This window comes from Lethenteron reissneri, unplaced genomic scaffold (assembly GCF_015708825.2).
Source record: "Lethenteron reissneri isolate LAM-NWPU_2019-01 unplaced genomic scaffold, ASM1570882v1 scaffold_1640, whole genome shotgun sequence".
Lineage (NCBI taxonomy): Eukaryota > Metazoa > Chordata > Hyperoartia > Petromyzontiformes > Petromyzontidae > Lethenteron > Lethenteron reissneri.
In genome coordinates this window covers 960461-981629 of record NW_026891378.1, presented here as the reverse complement: position 1 = coordinate 981629, position 21169 = coordinate 960461, and the positions used below count along the sequence as shown (strand labels likewise).

The 21169-nt window shown below is 44.5% G+C and overlaps 1 protein-coding gene across 1 annotated transcript; it reads left to right on the top strand.

Annotated features, from left to right (window-relative positions):
• Positions 1 to 13044: 13044 nt before the first annotated feature.
• Positions 13045 to 20908, top strand: LOC133339163 (B-cell receptor CD22-like). Its single transcript, XM_061547308.1, has 4 exons — positions 13045 to 13320; positions 16327 to 16371; positions 17015 to 17101; positions 19679 to 20908. Exons 1-4 carry the CDS (start codon positions 13053 to 13055, stop codon positions 19705 to 19707), a joined length of 429 nt encoding a protein of 142 aa, XP_061403292.1. The 5' UTR covers positions 13045 to 13052; the 3' UTR covers positions 19708 to 20908.
• Positions 20909 to 21169: the final 261 nt, after the last annotated feature.

Here is a 21169-nt window from a genome sequence, read left to right as displayed (position 1 = left end):
TGTTGCTACTCGCGCCTAACAGCACTTGCCCCTACAGCCTGCTAGAGGCTACCTGGGGGAACTTTGTTTGTGTGTGCAGTACATAGTTGCTGTTGCTACTCGCTAGCTAACAGCACTTGCCCCTACAGCCTGCTAGAGGCTACCTGGGGGAACTTTGTTTGTGTGTGTAGTGCATAGTCACTGTTGCTACTCGCGCCTAACAGCACTTGCCCCTCCAGCCTGCTCGAGGCTACACGGAGGAGCGGCGTGTGGGGGGGGGGGTCCTTTGTCCTTTGTCCGAATTATCGACGCTTCTCAACTCTACGAAGGCAACACAACGAGACCACCGCCGTCGTTCCCTCTCCAAATGTCAAGTGGCCACTTTGCGAGCGGCAGCGTTCACCAAGCGAAGCCCTTGGACTCATCCCCCCCCCACCCCTCACTATAGCCACTCGACGCTCCCGCTTTACCGGCTTGAGACCCAACGTCAACACGTGCACAATATCCATTCCAAGACGCTATGCACGCCGATGCTTACGCACGCACACACGCACACATCATCTTGACTTAAAGCTTTGGTGACGTCACCACGACGCTTGTGCCAGGCTAGGTGCACCTTGAGGCCACGTGAAGTGTCGAACGTCCGCTGGAAGGAGGTCATGGGGCAGACCTAGGTGCCACGGGTCGACTGACTGAGATGACCGAGACGACTGGCTGATGCACCACCTGTGCCCCCTACTGTGCCAACTTGCTGTGCTTTAGCCACCCGGCGGCTCCGCTCGTTGTTGTGAGCGTCGCTCCTCCGACTGCCTCCAACTACCCAGTAGCAGCGTCCTTCACGAGCCTCCTCCACAGAGGCCGATCTTGACACCGCTGGTAGCAGTCATCGGCAAGTCCACTGAGCTCCACGTCCTCCTGTACCACATCACTCCATCTCTTCTCTAGCCCGTGCCGCGCCCGTTTAGCCCCCTCGATCCGGCCGAACAAAAGCTGTTTAGGCATGCGGTGGCTGGGGATGCGGGCTAAATGGCCCAGCCTAACGCAGCCTTGCCTGCCGGAGGAGCTCACCGATGGGACTTTTCCACGCACAACACACGTGCACACATCATCTTGACTTAAGGCTTTCGTGACTGCAGGAATTCATATTGTTTGGGTCTTGACTTTACCGAAAAACCCAAAGAGTATGGACCCTCCCCACCCAGCCCCTCCCTGCACGACGGACGGACGGACGGACACAATCATCCCCTGTGGGCTGGTGTAACCAGGAGGTTCCTACCAGTATAAGGAACAGTCTCTGAACCTTTACTGCTACCCTCGATAACAACGGAGTGGCTCATGGACTGCGAACAAAAGCAAAATAAACTCCTTAAAAAACGTTTTTTTAAACAACCGTTTTATTATTAACAAATTCGTACTGGTAGGAACCTCCTGGTTACACCAAACCACAGGGAATTATTGTGTCCATTCGTCGTGCAGAGAGGGGCAGGGAGGGGCAGGGTGGGGAGGGGAGGGGAGGGTGGGGACCTGTTCTTCTGATTCAGACGTCTTCCCGACAGTCCTGTTTTTCACCTGAGGACGGCTGCTTGCGTTGTGGCCGAAACGTCGTGAGAATTATTTTATTGGTTTATTTTTATTATTTTATTATTTCCCTTCTACGCGACTTTACCGAAAGAACCAAGCAGATGAATCCCTGCAGTCACGAAAGCTTTAAATCGAAAATTAGCGGCTTTATTGCGTGGTCATTTTTCGATTTAAAGCTTTCGTGACTGCAGGGATTCATCTTCTTGGTTCTTTCGGTAAAGTCACGTAGAAGGGAAGTAATACAATAATAAAAATAAAATGTAATAAATAGACACTCCAAGCCTAAGACGTGTCATTTAGACTCTGTCTTATCGACAGACATGTTCTTCACCTGAGGACGGCTGCTTGCGTTGTGGCCGAAACGTCGTGAGAATTATTTTATAATGTTTTATTTTTATTATTTTATTATTTCCCTTTTACGCGACTTTACCGAAAGAACCAAGCAGATGAATCCCTGCAGTCACGAAAGAAGCTTTAAATCGAAAATTAGCGGCTTTATTGCGTGGTCATTGTTGTGGCTCCGGGCAATGGAAACGAAATTCCGCGGCTGTAATAACAAGCACAGAGGGAGAGACGCCTTCTCCAGCCACCCATCCGTGACAACGTTGAAGAGCCCTCTCGACTCAAGCCACGGGGGTGAGTCGAGTGCCGTGCGCATACCAGCGCACTGTTGAACTTCTCATGCGCAATCGTACGGAGCCAACCGCGCCAATCTGTGGGCCTCTTGTAGGACCCTATGGGTGTCTTTGGGTCTCTGTGTGTGTATGTGTGTGTAAGTTGAATTTCTTTCGCACCACCGCAAGTAAGCCAACCGTGCTAATCTGTGAGTCTCTGTAGGTCTCCATGGGTCTCTATGGGTCTCTGTGTATGTGTGTGTGTTGAATTTCTTTCGCACCACCGCAAGTAAGCGAACCGTGCTAATGTGTGGGTCTCTGTAGGTCTCTATGGGTCTTTGTGTATGTGCGTGTGTGTTAAACTTCTTTCGCACGCCCGCACGTAAACAACCGTGCTAATGTGTGGGCCTCTTGTAGGGCCCTATGGGTGTCTTTGGGTCTCTGTGTGTGTATGTTGAATTTCTTTTGCACCACCGCAAGTAAGCCAACCGTGCTAATCTGAGTCTCTGTAGGTCTCTATGGGTCTCTGTGTGTGTATGTGTGTGTATGTTGAATTTCTTTTGCACCACCACAAGGAAGCCAACCGTGCTCATCTGTGAGTCTTTGTAGGTCTCTATGGGTCTCTATGGGTCTTTGTGTGTGTATGTTAAACTTCTTTTGCACCACCGCAAGTAAGCGAAGCGTGCTAATCTGTGGGCCTCTGTAGGTCTCTATGGGTGTCTGTGGGTCTCTGTGTATGTGCGTGTGTGTGTTTATACTTCTTTTGCACCACCGCAAGTAAGCGAACCGTGCTAATGTGTGGGTCTCTGTAGGTCTCTATGGGTATCTGTGTATGTGCGTGTGTGCGTTAAACTTCTTTTACACCACCGCACCTAACCAACCGTGCTAATCGGTGGGTCTCTATAAGTCTCTATGGGTCTCTGTGTATGTGCGTGTGTATGTTAAACATATTTTGCACCACCGCACGTAAGCAACCGTGCTTATGTGTGGGTCTCTGTAGGTCTCTATGGGTCTCTGTGTATGTGCGTGTGTGCGTTAAATTTATTTTGCAACCCTTCGCAACCCTCCACCACCCGACACAGCCAATCAGTAAAAAAATGTGTCATGTTAACAAAACGCCAATTAGTTACTTCTTCAGCCCACCAGTGTGTTTGAAGAGTGGATCCACAACATTTTGAATTTGAGTACGATATTTCGCTGGCAATTACATCCAGCAATTTCAGGTGAATTTCCAGAATATAATTATTATGAGCATTTAGAGTATTTGGCTGCTACTATAAATTGGGGTCCCTATGTGAGTCTGTTGGGTCTCTATCTGAGTCTATGGGTCTCTAACTGAGTGTATGGGTCTCTATATTAGTCTGTGGGTTTCTATGTGAGTTTTATGGTCTCTAAGTGAGTCTGTGGGGTCTCTATGCGAGTCTATGGGTTCTCTATGTGAGTCTATGGGGTCTCTATGTGACTCTGTGTGTCTCTTTGTGAGTCTGTGGGGTCTCAATGTGAGTCTATGGGGCCTGTAGGTGAGTATGTGGGGTCTCTTATTAAAAACGAAACTTTATTTGATTTTAACAGGTAAGTCCCACTGAATATTATAGCTCAACGAAGTGACTTATCATCATCATCATGTGAACATGTATAGCATCCAAATACATACTTGAAACGTCTGACGTTGAGTCTAAATATGGAAGGAAAAACCCGTAGGACCCGGAGAAAAATCCACGCAGTGACCACCACGGGGGAAGAGACGCAGACTCCAAATATACAGCAGCAGGCGTCGTCAGGGTCGGGAACGAACCCACGACCTCCTGTATACCAGGCGAGGGAGCTAACATGCCCCGAGCCACCGTGATGACGATGAAAGAGAGACGTTCTCCAAATATACAGCAGCAGGCATCGTCAAGGTCAGGGAACGAACCCACGACCTCCTGTATACCAGGCGAGGTGGTTAACATGTCCCGAGCCACCGTGATGGTGATGAGAGAGGGATGCTGACTCCAAATAGACAGCAGCAGGCCTCGTCAGGGTCGGGAACGAACCCACGACCTCCTGTATACCAGGCGAGGTGGTTAACATGTCCCGAGCCACCGTGATGGTGATGAGAGAGGGATGCTGACTCCAAATAGACAGCAGCAGGCCTCGTCAGGGTCGGGAACGAACCCACGACCTCCTGTATACCAGGCGAGGGAGCTAACATGCCCCGAGCCACGGTGATGACGATGAGAGAGAGACGTTCTCCAAATATACAGCAGCAGGCATCGTCAGGGTCGGGAACGAATCCACGACCTCCTGTATACCAGGCGAGGTGGTTAACATGCCCCGAGCCACCGTGATGACGATGAGAGAGAGACGTTCTCCAAATATACAGCAGCAGGCATCGTCAAGGTCAGGGAACGAACCCACGACCTCCTGTATACCAGGCGAGGTGGTTAACATGCCCCGAGCCACCGTGATGACGATGAGAGAGAGAGACGTTCTCCAAATATACAGCAGCAGGCATCGTCAAGGTCAGGGAACGAACCCACGACCTCCTGTATACCAGGCGAGGTAGTTAACATGTCCCGAGCCACGGTGATGACGATGAGAGAGAGACGTTCTCCAAATATACAGCAGCAGGCATCGTCAAGGTCAGGGAACGAACCACGACCTCCTGTATACCAGGCGAGGGAGCTAACATGCCCCGAGCCACGGTGATGACGATGAGAGAGAGACGTTCTCCAAATATACAGCAGCAGGCATCGTCAAGGTCAGGGAACGAACCCACGACCTCCTGTATACCAGGCGAGGTAGTTAACATGTCCCGAGCCACCGTGATGGTGATGAGAGAGGGATGCTGACTCCAAATAGACAGCAGCAGGCATCGTCAAGGTCAGGGAACGAACCACGCCCTCCTGTATACCAGGCGAGGTAGTTAACATGTCCCGAGCCACCGTGATGGTGATGAGAGAGGGATGCTGACTTCAAATAGACAGCAGCAGGCCTCGTCAGGGTCAGAAACGAACCACGACCTCCTGTATACCAGGCGAGGGAGCTAACATGCCCCGAGCCACGGTGATGACGATGAGAGAGAGACGTTCTCCAAATATACAGCAGCAGGCATCGTCAAGGTCAGGGAACGAACCACGCCCTCCTGTATACCAGGCGAGGTAGTTAACATGTCCCGAGCCACCGTGGCGCCCCGTGTGAGTGTGAGGTGTTTGGTGGCAGAACTAGAACTATACATTCTAGATTTTAAGCTTTCGTGAATGCAAGGATTCATATTCTTAGGTTTTTTCGGTAAAGTCACGTAGGTAAAAAAAATTTAAATAAATAAAAGTAAAATAAAAATGAAATAAAAATCTTTTTATTAATAAAAGTAAAATAAAAATCATTTTATTTAAAAAAAAATTTTCTTACCTACGTGACTTTACCGAAAAAACCTAAGAATATAGAACTATACACTAACACATTTTTTTCCGCAAATTATTTCCACTCGGTTCAAACCGCCTCACCCCCTCCCTCCCTCCAGACTCTGAGCTTCAGCCCACAAAATGTTACTCAGCCTCCCCCCTCTATCCCCCCAGCAAACCAAATGCACACTTAATCAATATATATTTCAGCAACTGGTATCACAGTTTTATTTTTCCGGCACGCTCAGCAGAATGGGGTGCAAAGCGTCGGCACAGGCCACGATGTTGCTACTCTTCGTCCTGACGGCGAATCTCGGAGGTGGGTGAACTTAACTAATTTAACTACCTTAAGATGGTATTCTTAGGTTTTTTCGGTAAAGTCACGTAGGTAAAAATAAAATAAAAATACACGACGTTTCGGAGGCAACACAAGCTTCCGTCTTCAGGTGGAACCGTCACAGCCACGACAGCTGTATCAAGTACATTTTTTATTTTTTTTATTTTATTTTTACCTACGTGACTTTACCGAAAAAACCTAAGAATATGAATCCTCGCAGTCACGAAAGCTTCAAATATAGAATTACCTTATGATGGCTTCACTATTCTGGCAAATCGCCCCGAAAATGGTGGATGTAAATACCAGAGAAACGTCGTACTCAAATTGTAAATGTTGTGACTAATGTTGCATGCAGACTAACATTGCCCCTAAGCTAATAATGCCCATGTGCTACATTTGCCATAGACTATCATGATCCATTAACGTACATGCTCATAGACTAACATTGCCCATACACTAACATTTCCAATAGACTAACATCGTCCATTGCCTTTCATTGCTCATAGCGTAACATTGTCTATGTACCTACATTGGCCATAGGCTATTGTCCATCGACGAACGATGTTCATAGATCATGGGACCTCCTTTGCCAGTACCAAAATATAATAACAGGTTTTTCCCCTTTTTTCTGGCAACAAAACAGGTGTTAAGATGTTAAAACACCAAACTGAAACATTTCACAAGGAATCGTGTCTGCATTAACCACAATGCTTGTGGTCAGAATGCAAGCAAAAAAACATACTCTGATAATATATGCATTGTCTTTAAAACTGATTGGTCTACACCAGAGACAGCTTTCTTTTGAGTCTCGTCCCAAACGATCTAACATGCTTCAAATCGATTTAAACTATTGTCATTGTAGTGCGTATTTAATGTGGCGCTGCACTCTGATGTCATAGGAGAAAACATTTATTACAATTTATATTTAATTAAGTAGAACGTGTTGTCTATATTTATTTAAAGTTGCGCATTTTGATGTGACGTCACAATTCTCAACCCCCCCCCCCTCGTCACACATGGTCACAAATGTCTGACCCCCCCCCCTAGGTGCGTGACGTCATTTATGGACGGCCCCTAAGCCACTCGATGTTATCGTGACCTCCGTGTTGTATTCGAGAAGCCAGTTTCAACTTGTTTGCTTCTGTAGCTGTGGGTTTTTGGTGGCTGTGTGTAACTAGGAGAGATAAGCCTTGTCGGTGCCTTGCAGCCACCACCAAACCCGGGGGAGGAGGGGGGGGGATCATGCTCGCATTAATACATTTTCGACTCGCATGAAAATATAAATGTCACGTACAGTGAGGGAAAAAAGTATTTGATCCCCTGATGATTTTGTACGTTTGCCCACTGACAAAGAAATTATCAGTCTATAATTTTAATGGTAGGTTTATTTGAACAGTGAGAAACAGAATAACAACAACAAAATCCAGAAAAACGCATGTCAAAAATGTTATAAATTGATTTGCATTTTAATGAGGGAAATAAGTATTTGACCCCCTCTCAATCAGAAAGATTTCTGGCTCCCAGGTGTCTTTTATACAGGTAACAAGCTGAGATTAGAGCACACTCTTAAAGGGAGTGCTCCTAATCTCAGCTTGTTACCTGTATAAAAGACACCTGTTCACAGAAGAAATCAATCAATCTGTAGGCCCTCTGTTAGATAGGATTGTTTCCTGACAAAACTTTCTATTAAATTGCAGTTCATATAGGTAGGCTAAGAATTTACCTTGTTTTTTTATCTTTACATTTTACTGTGCAATACGGTATTATAATTAATAAATACATACAGTATATCGTTTATACAGTACGGTACTGTAAATTGCTCTGTTTTGCTAAATTATCACCATTCTTTAAGACTCCTGGGTAGGCTAGGCCATCTTCGACTTACGATATTTTTGACTTACGATGGGGTGGTCGTAACGCATCTCCATCGTAAGTAGAGGACTACCTGTATAGTGTAGCATATCGTAGTGTATAGTGCAGTGTATAGTGTAGTGTATAGTAGTTTATAGTGTAGTGTATAGTGCAGTGTATAGTAGTTTATAGTGTAGTATATAGTGTATAGTAGTGTAGTGTATAGTGTAGCGTATAGTAGTGTAGTGTATAGTGCAGTGTAGTGTACAGTCGTATAGTGTATAGTGCAGTGTATAATAGTTTATAGTGTAGTGTATAGTGCAGTGTATAGTAGTTTACAGTGTAGTATATAATAGTGTAGTGTATAATAGTTTATAGTGTGCCGTGTACTGTATAGTAGTGTAGTGTATAGTCGTGTAATGTATAGCAGTGTAGTTCATAGCAGTGTAGTGTATAGTAGTGATGTGAACAGTAGTGTACTGGATAACGTAGTATATAATGGTGGAGTGTATAGTGGTGTACTGTATACTGTGGTGTATAGAAGTGTACTTTATAGTCGTGTATAGTAGTGTAGTTTATAGTCGTGTATAGTAGTGCAGTTCATAGTGAATAGTGTCAATGACATTCTTGGTTCTTTCGGTAAAGTCACGTAGAAGGGAAATAATACAATTATACAAATAAAACAATTACATTCTCACGACGTTTCGATGATGTTTGCTCTGCAGTTCCTCACATAAATATTTTCCCTTTTCCAATAAGTGCATGTAGGGGTTGGCCTATGGTAGCGAACTGTGGGACGAATTTCATGTAGTGTGAGACGAATCCTCGGAATCGTCTGACCTCGGGCGCTGATGTAGACGTAGGCCATTCCTGTATGCAGGCGGTTTGTGAGGGGTCAGTGGCATTCTCGGCTGACTACATGACCTAGGTGCCGGACTGATGTCTGTGCCAGGTGGCATTTGGCTGGTTTTAATTTCAGGTTAGCCTGCCGGATCCTAGAGAAGACTTGACTCAAGCGATTAAGGTGGTCGTCGGGAGTGTTTGTGAGCACGATAACATCACCGAGGTAGACGACGAGGCAGGTCTCCCATTCGAAGCCTGCCGACACCAGCTCCATGAGACGTTGAAATGTGGCCAGGGTCGTATGTAACCCCATCGGCAAAAAAGTTAAAATGGTAAAGTCCCTGCAGAAAAGGTCAAGTGTGGAGAAAATGTTTTGTCCCGGAGAGGGCTTCGAACGAGCCGTCGATGCGGGCGATGGGGTATTAATCTGCCAATGTGACCTTATTTAATGCGCCATCTGTTTTTCGCACAAGGACAACTGGTGCCACCCCCATTGTCTGTTTGATAGTGATTTAATATCGGCCTTTAACATTTCTCTGACGCTATCCTGAATGTGTAGTTGTTCGGTGGGGCTCATGAGGCGCAGATTCCCCCGTTTCTATGTGGTGCTTAAAAAGATGAGTGCACCCAAGATCATATTTGCGTTTGATAAATACATCTTGGAATGTGTGTAGCATAGAATGTAGCTGCGTGGTCTATGTGGGTGGCAATCGTGCAGTGTCTATGTTCATCTAATCTATCCGTGAGGCCTCCTGTTTATTTTGACCACTGTGTTGGATTCAAGCAGTCCCGTCCTCCTTTGAGTTGTCATGGTTCGCACTTAATTGCAATACATGTGCTAGGATTGCAAAGGTTTCAGTTTGGTGTTTTAACATCTTAACACAACAGTTTTATTGCCAGAAAGGGGAAAAACCTATTATCATAATTTAATACGTGCAAAGGAGGTCTCATGTTGTAGCTGCTCTCCCCGAGCTCTCAATGTCCTGATAGTGACATTGTCTTTGTGCTGGTCGCCTTTTGGCGTCCTCCGGTCGAACACTGTTTGAGACCAGGCTCTAAAGAAAACTGTCTCTGGTGTGGACCAATCAGTTTCAAAGACAATGCATATACTATCAGAGCATGTTTTTTTGCATGTTTACCACAAGTAGATGTGGTTAATGCAGACATCATTCCTTGCTAAGGTTTCAGTTTGGTATTGTAACATCTTAACACAACCTGCTGTTTTATTTCCAGAAAGGGACAAAAAACTATTATCATAATTTAGTGCACACAATCGACAGGAGGTATTAGAACAAATCCGCATGCATAATATAGGTTGATTACCATAAAAATAACCAAAAATGAAATGGATACCCATAGTCATTTATATGCATTCATGAATCACCTCCCAATTCGCGCTAAAAGTGCTCACGAGTGTCGTGATCACATCTACCCGTCTATTTAAGGAACGATACAGGAAGATTTCTCCACAAATGTGACTGTTGCCTGATGAAGCTAGTTGTAATTACTGGAAAAACGTCATTCTCAGATTGTACTCGTGACGAATTGGCATGTTCTGTTTACGTGACAAACCTTACTAATTGGCTGTGTCGGGCGGTGGCGGGTTTAATGACACATTTATATATTTACGCGATCTAACCCAAACAAACCTGTATTATGGAGTGTAGTGTATAGTAGTCCAGTCTATAGTAGTGTAGTGTATAGTGCAGTGTATAGTGTAGTGTATCGTGTGTACTGTATAATGGGGCCGTCCGTAAATGACGTCACGCACCTAGGGGGGGAGGGGGGTCAGACATTTGTGACGATGTGTGAAGAGGGGGGGGGGTTCAGAAATGTGACGTCATGTCAAAATGCGCAACTTTAAATAATTAATAATTAAATATAATTGTTATAACAACACACATTTTTATAAATTTTAATTATCATTTATTTGATTATTTAAATTTACTAAGGCCACCTATTATTTATTCCATGAAGGAGCATTTCGTTTCTCCATGGGAGAATGGAGAAGCATAAATTTTGTAAATTTTTTTAATGATTGTTATTAAATATTTTGATTCTAATGATTCTACCAGGGCTTTTAATTCTGTGAAATGAATATGTGATTGCTATAATTGCCCTCTCCATTTTGCTTCGTTTTACTATAAAGTTACAATTATTTTTTCATAGTTATAATTACTTTTAATATTTTATAATTACGACAGAATTTCAATATGATATTCTGAAGATCTGTAGTTTTAGTTACACGTTGAATATTTTCAAGTTATTTTTATGCTAAATTTCAGCTTTCCAACGCCTCATTTTTAATACACGTGTTTCCCTACAACATCAGAGTGCAGCGCCACATTAAATACGCACTACAATGATAATAGTTTAAAGTGATTTGAAGCATATAAATTTTTTAATAGTTCAGTCTTTAGTAGTGTAGTGTATAGTGCAAAATGGAAATATGGTTTTGGGGGGGGCGGGGCAGAGCTTTGTGACGTCATATTTGAGGGGGGTCTGACTTTTTGTGACGTCGTGTGACGTCGTGTGACGAGGGGGGGGGAGAGGGGGGGGTCAAAAACCGGACAAAATCGCGTGACGTCATTCATGGACGGCCCCAATTATGTATCGTAATGTATAATAGCGTATAGTAGTGTAGTGTATAGTAGTGTCGTGTATAGTGTAATGTATATTAGAATTTAGTAGTGTAGTGTATAGTAGTGTATAGTGTAGTATATAGTGTAGTGTATAGTGCAGTGCATAGTGCAGTGCATAGTCGTGTATAGTGTCGTGTATAGTAGTGTATAGTGTAGTATATAGTGTAGTGTATAGTGCAGTGCATAGTGCAGTGCATAGTCGTGTATAGTGTCGTGTATAGTAGAGTATAGTAGTGTATCGTGTAACGTACAAATGCGTGCCGTGTAATTTTTTTCCCTCTTTCGTTCCGCAGGTCCCGTGGGTGCTCTCGAATCCGTCGCCAGTTGCCCCGGAGCGTCCGTCACCCTCCGACGGAGGTGCACCATTCCGGACGGAGCCAGGTGGAGCTGGAACGTGATGCGAAAGGGAGACAAAAAAATAATAATTTACGATCTGGTCCGAGCGTCTGATTGGTCGTCTCAAGAACCCACCCCGAACTACAAGGGGCGAGTGGAGCTCACCGCTGACATGTCTCTGCTGCTCAAAGTGGTGGGCGACGGAGACCGGGGAGTCTACGAATTGGAATACAAACACAATCACACTTTGAAGAAGTGCCAGTCGTATGATTTGCGCGTCACAGGTACGTTCACGTCGGTTTATTGATCAACTGTTTTTTTTTCTTGTGCCAGGTGTAAAGAGGCCCCACCACTGAGCAGCTGTGTAGCTTCTCTTTCAGACAAGCGACCCAATCATAGCAGCTCAACCAAGTGGCTTATATCATAATCATCGTGTGGGAATACATAGCAGCAGTTAAAAACTCTAATCCCGTGGTGATGTTAATTTTAAATGTGGAGGGAAAAAACCGGAGGACCCGGGGAAAAATCCACGCGACCACCACGGGGAGAGGGAGACACACAGATACCAAATATACAGCAGCAGCAGGTATCGTAAGGGTCGGGATCAACCCCACGACATCCTGCATACCAGGCGAGGTAGTTAACATCTCCACGGGGAGAGAGAAATACAAACTCCAAATATACAGCAGGTATCGTCAGAGTGGGGATCAAACTGACGACCTCCTGCATACCAGGCGAGGTAGTTAACATCTCCACGGAGAGAGAGAGAGATGCAAACTCCAAATATACAGCAGGTATCGTCAGAGTCGAGATCGAATCCACGACCTCCTGCACACCAGGCGAGGTAGTTAACATCTCCACGGAGAGAGAGAGAGATGCAAACTCCAAATATACAGCAGGTATCGTCAGAGTCGAGATCGAATTGACGACCTCCTGCATACCAGGCGAGGTAGTTAACATCTCCTAGCCATCACGGCGCTGGTTACATGTCCACAAAGACAAAGGACCCCCCCCCCCGCCATGTAGCCTCTAACAGGCTATTGAGGGCAAGTGCTGTTACACATACGTACATATGTATGTATGTATGTTGAACTTCTTTGGCACCGAACGTAGTGTATAGTAGTGTATAGTGTAGTGTATTGTAGTATAGTAGTGTAATGTCAAGTGTATAGTGCAGTGTATGGTGTAGTGTATCGTGTAGTCTATAGTTGTGTAGTGTGTAGTAGTGTAGTGTATGGTGTAGTGTATAGTGTAGTGTTTAGTGTAGTGTATAGTGTAGTGTATAGTGTATAGCAGTGTATAGTAGTGTATAGTGTAGTGTATAGTAGTGTATAGTGTAGTGTAAAGTGTAGTGTGTAGTAGTGTATAGTAGTGTATAGTGTAGTGTATAGTAGTGTACAATGCATCTGAAAGTGCGTGCGACGCGGCTAGACGGTCGTTGTCCGTTTGATTTAATTTCCTTCGCCTTGCAGGGCCACCGCCCATGCCGTCTATAGACGTCCACCCCAACCGCATCGTCGAGGGCGGCAACGTCACCCTCAGCTGTCGCGTGCCCGACGGAAGCAGCGGAAGCGGCGACGACGTGACCGTGAGCTGGTTCCGAGACGGCTGCCCCTTGGGGGAGGACACGAGGGGCAACCGTTCGCTGGCGATGAACTCCGTCGACAATGGGGCCGTGGGTCACTACGGCTGCGTCGTGAGCAACGCGTGCGGACGCAGCCCCAGCGCAGAAGTCAGAGTCGACGTTCACTGTGAGTGGTGTCCCCCCTGCTCGTACGGTGCATTTTGCACTGCTCCACTAAACACTGCACTGCTATATACTACACTATACACTACACTACTATACACTACACTATACACTACACTACTATACACTACACGATACACGACACTATACACTACACTACTATACACTACACTACTATAAACTACACTATACACTACACTACTATAAACTACACTATACACTACACTACTATAAACTACACTATACACTACACTACTTTACACTACATGATACACTACACTATATTCTACACTATATACTACACCAAAATCCACTACACGGCTATACACTACACTACTATACACTACACTACAATACGCTACACTAGAATGCACTCCATTACACACTACACTAATGTACACTGCATTATATGCTACACTACTATACACTACACTATAATATACACAACACTACTATGCACTGCACTATACACTCCACAGTACACTACGAAACACTACACTATACGCTACACTACAATACACTACACTATACACTACACTACTATACAATACTATATCCTGCACCACTATACACTACATTATATAAACTACACATCTACACACTACACTACTATACAGTACACTATATACTACACTATATACACCACTATACACTACACTATACACACACCACTTTAGATTACACACTACTATACACCACACCACTATACACTACACTATTATACACCACACTATACACTATACTCTTTGGTTCTTTCGGTAAAGTCACGTAGGTAAAAATAAAAATAAATAATAAATCACAACGTTTTGATCGCAACACATGCAATCGTCATCAGGTAGAAAGATACAGCAGTGGAGTTGCTGAACGAGAAACGGCTGTTGCAACAAGAGGTTTGAGGTGGGTGTCAACCAAGGGTAAGTAGGCGGGGTCAGACATGCAAAGGAGCATCGTCGCCATACGCACGCACAGCAGCTGCGTTAATGGCAGAGACATACAGCCTATTGAACAGCGAGAGCTACCATTACACTATACACTACACTATATACACCACTATACACTACACTATATACACTACCCCACTATACACTACACACTACTATACACAACACTACTATACACTGCTATCCACTGCACTCTACTCTACACTATACACTACACCACTATCCACTACATAACTATACACTACACTACTATACACTACACTATTATACTTTACACTATACACTACTATACACTACACTATTATACTTTACAATATATACACTACCATACACTACACTATACACTACTCAACACTACACTACTATACACTACACTACTATACACTACTCTACGCTACTATGCACTACACGATTCACTACACCCTACTATACACTAAAAAACACTACACTACTATACACTACACGAATATACACTACTATACACTACACTATTATACACTACACTACAATCAATACACTACGATATTATACAACACTACTATACACTGCTATGCACTACACTGCGAAACACTGCTGTACATAATACAACTATACACGACACTACTGTAATTCCAGAAAAATTACCCCAAGTAAATGTGCAGCCTAATGGATATTCGACAATAAACCAAGGTCTCCGATTGGCCGAAAGAGGCCTCCACAGGGATTGGTCGGGAGGAAGTATGTTAAAGTGATTGGAGAAAAGGGTCTAAAGGAGAATTGGCAGGAAACAGAAGTGGAACCCAGAGGCGAAGGTTGGGATCCGTTGGAGGGGAACGACAGGGATTGGCTAAGGGGAAATACAGCGAGGGAACATTCCAGAAAGGATGCTACATATAAGTAATATAAAAAAAACACTTCTTTTTAAACACGCTTTAATGAAATGTATCGTACTAGTAATGAAAGAACTCCACGACTCCAAGAAGTGACCAGGAAGCTTGCCATAACGTAAGGGACCGTGGTGATTTACAGCCAACGTAAGTTGAGCGTGGACAATTAGACCCAAGCTGAAACATATAAAAAATAATGTTTAAAACTATTTTAATTTTAATGATATAATATAGTATTGTCATCAGTATGACATAAGTATACCAAGTTCGCAGTCGATACCACATTTGGAAGTGGGTAGAAATTGAGTTACAAGATTTGAGGATACAACAGACTCAGTGAGTTAATAAAAAGCGTGTAATAAAAGGGCAGAACACAGGGGGAGGGCACGTTCGAGGGAAGACAAGTTTAAGAACAAGATCGAGGCCCAGCGTCCCGTACTGTGGCTGTGTCCTGATAAAGTGGCTCTTCTTACTTTTTATCTTCTTGGTTCTTTCGGTAAAGTCATCACGTAGAAGAGAAGTAATAAAATAATAAAAATAAAACATAATAAAATAATTCTCAAGGGAATTAACACCAGCGCTCGCGGTGGAATCGTCATCGACTCTCCCACCGGGGCGTGTACTCTGGCGGCCTTTCCTGTCTCCGCATCAGGCCGCAAAAAATATGTTCTTTTCCCTGACGGCGTCTCAACACAGCCCTGGGCCATTATTATTTTAATCGGTTGCCACTCCGGCCAAAACCGATGTTCCCGTGGCTGCTTCTACCACTTGCCTCACTAACTTTTTCCACTTACCCCTAGATGTTGGCCAAATTTGCCCTGTTGTGCTGATCTGGGCTGCTGCGATCGAGTGGTGTGCCGGTGATGATGAAGATGAGGGTTTTGATAATGAGGTGTATGTGTGGGCTTGTGTCGTTCTGGGGGTGGTGGTGTGGAGGGTGGGTGGGTGACGATGGGGGGAGGGAGGTGGGAGGTAAGGGAGGGGAATTTTAGATCGAAATCACACACACAACTCCTGTCTTCTTGCCAGAAAGGACAGTGAAGCCTCTTCTTATTTTTGAGACTGGCAAAAAAAAATGTCCCATAGCTGCAACCGCTACCACTACTCGCTTGCTCTGTGAATGAATTCACCTTCATATGAATGAGGATTGCTTGATGGTTGATATTAATGTGCATTTATTGTTGTTGTTGTGATATGTTGCAGATGCCAATAACAAACTACCACTTGAAGGAAACGAATGGACGACTTGTGAGACTCCGCAAACCCCACAACACAACCCCATTGCATGCATTGCGCATTGGGGATCCTAGGATGGAATTCCATTCCTGTCAACCCATACGGTTTACCCCGTATTCTTGTACGGGGGAAATTGAGTTTTCAGGTCCATTTGGCGTACAGCCGTTTCAATACGGGCTTTGGAGGATAAACGTTGAGGTTTATAAGGGCACGGTGTGACCAATAGGGTCTGAATTTGTCTGGAATAAGGTAGGCACTGATAAGGGGTTGACAGATTGTAGTAGTGTAGTGTATAGTGTAGTGGATAGTAGTGTAGTATATAGTGGGGTGTATAGTGTAGTGTATGGTGGTGTGTAGTGGAGTACATAGTGTAGTGTATAGTGTAATGTATAGTGCTGTATAGTGTAGTGTAGTATATCGTGTAGTGTATAGGATGAACTTTGACCTATGAGGTTTGATTTGGTCTACAATAAGGTAGGGCACTGATAAGGGGTTGACAGGTATGGAATGCGGCACTATACATTTAATTTTTATTAGTAAGTACTCTCCGAGCAGAAGCTGCGCGCTGGAAAAGGTTCGCCAGACACCCCTCTAGGCGTGCCTCATGGTTTACTTCCCCACCGCCCCACCCCATTTGCCCCATCGTTTGTTACAGACCACCGCACTTGTACGATCTTAGCTGTGATCATCTCCGTCGCCATCATCAGCGCCGCCGCCGCCGTCGCCGTCGTCGTCGCCAGAGGTAAACCCTCGATCTCTTTGGGTTAAAAATCGCCACCGACCATCTGCCTTTTGGGTACTGGCCGCACTGGTACTGGGGCCAGACTCTGGCTCGGCGCTCCTTAGGGGCCGTCCATAAATGACGTCACGCACCTAGGGGGGGGGAGGGGGGGTCAGACATTTGTGACGATGTGTGACGATTGGGGGGGGGGGGGGGGTTGAGAAATGTAACGTCTCATCAAAATGCGCAACTTTAAATAAATATAGACAACACGTTCTACTTAATTAAATATAATTTTAATAAATGTTTTCTCCTACAACATCAGAGTGCAGCACCACATTAAATACGCACTGCAATGACAATAGTTTAAAGCGATTTGAAGCATGTTTTTTTTGGGGGGTGGGGGGGGGGCAGAGCTTTGTGACGTCATATTTGAGGGGGGGGGGGTCTGACTTTTTGTGACGCCGTGTGACGAGGGAGGGGGGTCAAAATCGTCCAAAATCGCGTGACGTCATTTATAGACGGCCCCTTAAGACGCGCTGAGCAGTGAGCGGCGCTAATCGACAGTGCTAGGTATTAGGCACGCCACCCTCGGCTGCCTGCTTAACTAACTAAAAACTATATTCTTAGGTTTTTTCGGTAAAGTCACGTAGGTAAAAAATGTAAATAAAAATGAATAAAAATTAATAAAAGTATAATTAAAATAAAATTAATCACGACGTTTCGGAGGCAACACAAGCTTCCGTCTTCAGGTGGAACCGGCTCCTCCCCCCTCAACCAGTATATATACAAGGTCGGGTCTCTTGGAATTTCTCTTTACTTGAAACAGCAATCGTGCTGTGACGGTTCCACCTGAAGACGGAAGCTTGTGTTGCCTCCGAAACGTCGTGATTTTTATTTTTTTTATTTAACTTTTATTAAGTAAAATTATTTTTTACCTATGTGACTTTACCGAAAAAAAAAACCTAAGAATATGAATCCTTGCAGTCACGAAAGCTTCAAATCTAGAATTAACTAAAAACTAATATTACCAGGTGTAAGGTCACACTGAACTACATAGCTCTTTATCAGAAGCGACCCAAGCCATAACAAAATGATAGCTGCTCAACCGAGTGGCTGATATCGTCATTAAGTTTGGGGCAAACCTTCGCCCACTTTTCACCCAGTCTCTAATACTAAACTAAACATGTGTTGATAATTTGTTTTTTTACCTAGATTTGAAGCTTTCGTGACTGCAAGGAATCATATTCTTAGGTTTTTTCGGTAAAGTCACGTAGGTAAAACATCAAAATTAATAAAAATAAAATAAAAATCACGACGTTTCGGAGGCAACACAAGTCTCCGTCATCAGGTGGGACCGTCACAGCCGGATTAGCTGCATCAAGTGAGGCAATGATTCAAGATGTAATCCCTTAAAAGCAAGTTGAGAGGGGAGAAGAGGGGGGGGGGGGAGCTCATCAGAATGTGGTAGCCAATGAATGGAACGTATCGGGAGGGAGGGGGGCGGGGCTCAAAGACGGCACGGAGTGCCACGTACAACGCATCGGGAGGGGGAGGGGGGGCGGGGCCAAAAGAATGGACGACGGCGTGGACGCGGTTGCATTTATTAATTTTGATGTTTTACCTACGTGACTTTACCGAAAAAACCTAAGAATATGTTTTTTTACCCTTTTATCTGGCAACAAAACTGACACCTTTTTTACAAGGAGTCATGTTTGCATAGACCACATTACCTGCAGTCATAATGCAAACAAAAAACATAACTCTGATAATGTATGCACTGTCCTACCATACACAACACTACTATACACTACACTACTATCCTGAATGCCAAACCGAGAGCGTAAGGTACACGACACTACTATACACTACACTACTACACTATACACTACAGCTCTGGATATAATTGATGCAGGCTGTGTGTATGAATGCGTTTGGTGCGTGATAAGTTTGGAAAACAAATTTGGATTATTATTTCCATATTGGGGCACGAGGCACTGGAGAGTCACCATTTTATACAATTCGGAATATTGGATAATTCGGCAAGGCTTGTGTGGTATTAACAAGAGGTTTTACTGTATATAAAAATCCGTTTTCCGCGTTATAACAAAAAATGCGTTGTCTGTAATAACACGTTTTCGTCGCGTTATATTACATTGTCTATCTCCATACTCTTTGGTTCTTTCGGTAAAGTCACGTATGTCGAAAAAATATTAATAGATCACGACGTTTCGATCGCAACACAAGCAGTCGTCATCAAGCGGAAGAAAGAGGGAAGCTGCTGATGCAGGCTGCATTTAAAGGTTAGAGATGGGCATAGCCCCAGAGTCATGAACGAATTGTGGGGGGAGGGGGCTAGTGATGTTAAAGTGAGACATCTGAACGTAAATGTACTGTGTAAATGTGATTAGCATGTCAATGTAAGCTGGCAGCGCGCCGTCTATCTCCAATTCGCGTTAAGGAAACAACAAGAGCTCAGGCGCTGCGTTACAGCAGAGCGGGCTGTATTTCATACAAAAAAAAACCACGCAAAGATGAATCTATTTGTTGCATTGTTTCACTCTCTTCCCCCATCCCCTTTGACACACATACACACAGCTCGGCGCATCGGAAACTTCGGAACATAACCCGGAGCCGCCCCGTGGCCAGTCCGGGGCCTGGAATCCAACCCATAGGTGGATTTGAAGATTGACAAACGACGGCAGTGTTGAACGATCACCTCTGGGTTGTTTTAAGTTGAAATCCGAGTTTCGAGTTGTAGCGCGTTGATGGTTTTGGGTCGTTCAGAATATTCGGACGACGACGTCTGCTCCTGTACATCTGGAGTCTGTGTGTCTCTCGCTCGTTCTCTCTCTCCCAATGGTGGTTTCTAGGTCCTCCATTTTTTTTACCTCCGTGTGTAGAATTAACATCACCACGCTTTTAAGAGTATTTGGCTACTGCTATACAGCAGAACCACCCCGTTTAATGACTAATCGCTTAACGACGGGCCTCCATAGAGCCCAATGTGTAATGTATAGTAGTGTAGTGTGTAGTAGTGTAGTGTGTAGTAGTGGTGTGTAGTAGTGTGGTGTGTAGTAGTGTAGTGTGTAGTAGTGTAGTGTATAGTCGAGAGTAGAACCCCTCTTAATGACCATCCCTGAAAACGACTAATCGCTTAATCACGGGCCTCCATCCAGCCCAATGTATTCGCTTACCCACCATACAGTAATGATGCATTAACTCATTGATTTAACCATGCTACTTGTTCATATTATGTGTTTATAACGTTGTTATCATCTTGGTGTATTAATAGCCATTGTTTAAATATAATGAAGTACCTTTTTTGTGGCGGAAAAGGGATAACCTTCGATACTATCGGGACGAAATAAGCCTTGAACGTGCATTTTCTATTACTCACTTAACGACCGGTTTCGTAGAACTAATTACCGTCGTTCAGAGGGGTTCTATAAATGTCCACGTGATGATGATATCAGTCACTCGTGTTGAGTTGCTATCATTTGTGATGGCCAGGTCGCTTATGATAAAGAGCCAGAGAGCATATTCTTGGTTCTTTCGGTAATGTCACGTAGAAGGAAAATAATTAGTATTATTTTATTCTTTCCCTTCTACGTGACTTTACCGAAAGAACCAAGAATATGAATCCCTGCAGTCACGAAAGCTTTAAATCGAAAAAGCTAGAGAGCAGTTCAGTGGGGCCTGATCTGGTAAAATGAAAAATGGTTTAGTTTTAGTATGGGTCTCAATGACTATGGGTCTCTTTGGGTCTCTTTGAGTCTGGGTCTCTGTGGGTCTCTATGAGTCTGGGTCTCTGTGGTTCTCTATGAGTCTGGGTCTCTTTGGGTCCCTATGAGTCAAGGTCTCTGTGGGTCTCTATGAGTCTGGGTCTCTGTGGTTCTCTATGAGTCTGGGTCTCTTTAGGTCCCTATGAGTCAAGGTCTCTGTGGGTCTCTATGAGTCTGGGTCTCTGTGGTTCTCTACGAGAATGGGTCTCTGTGTGTCCGTGGGCCTCTACGAGTCTGTAGAAACACCGGAACATAACAACGCCGGCAGGGGAGATGTTAACTACCTAGCCTGATACACAGGAGG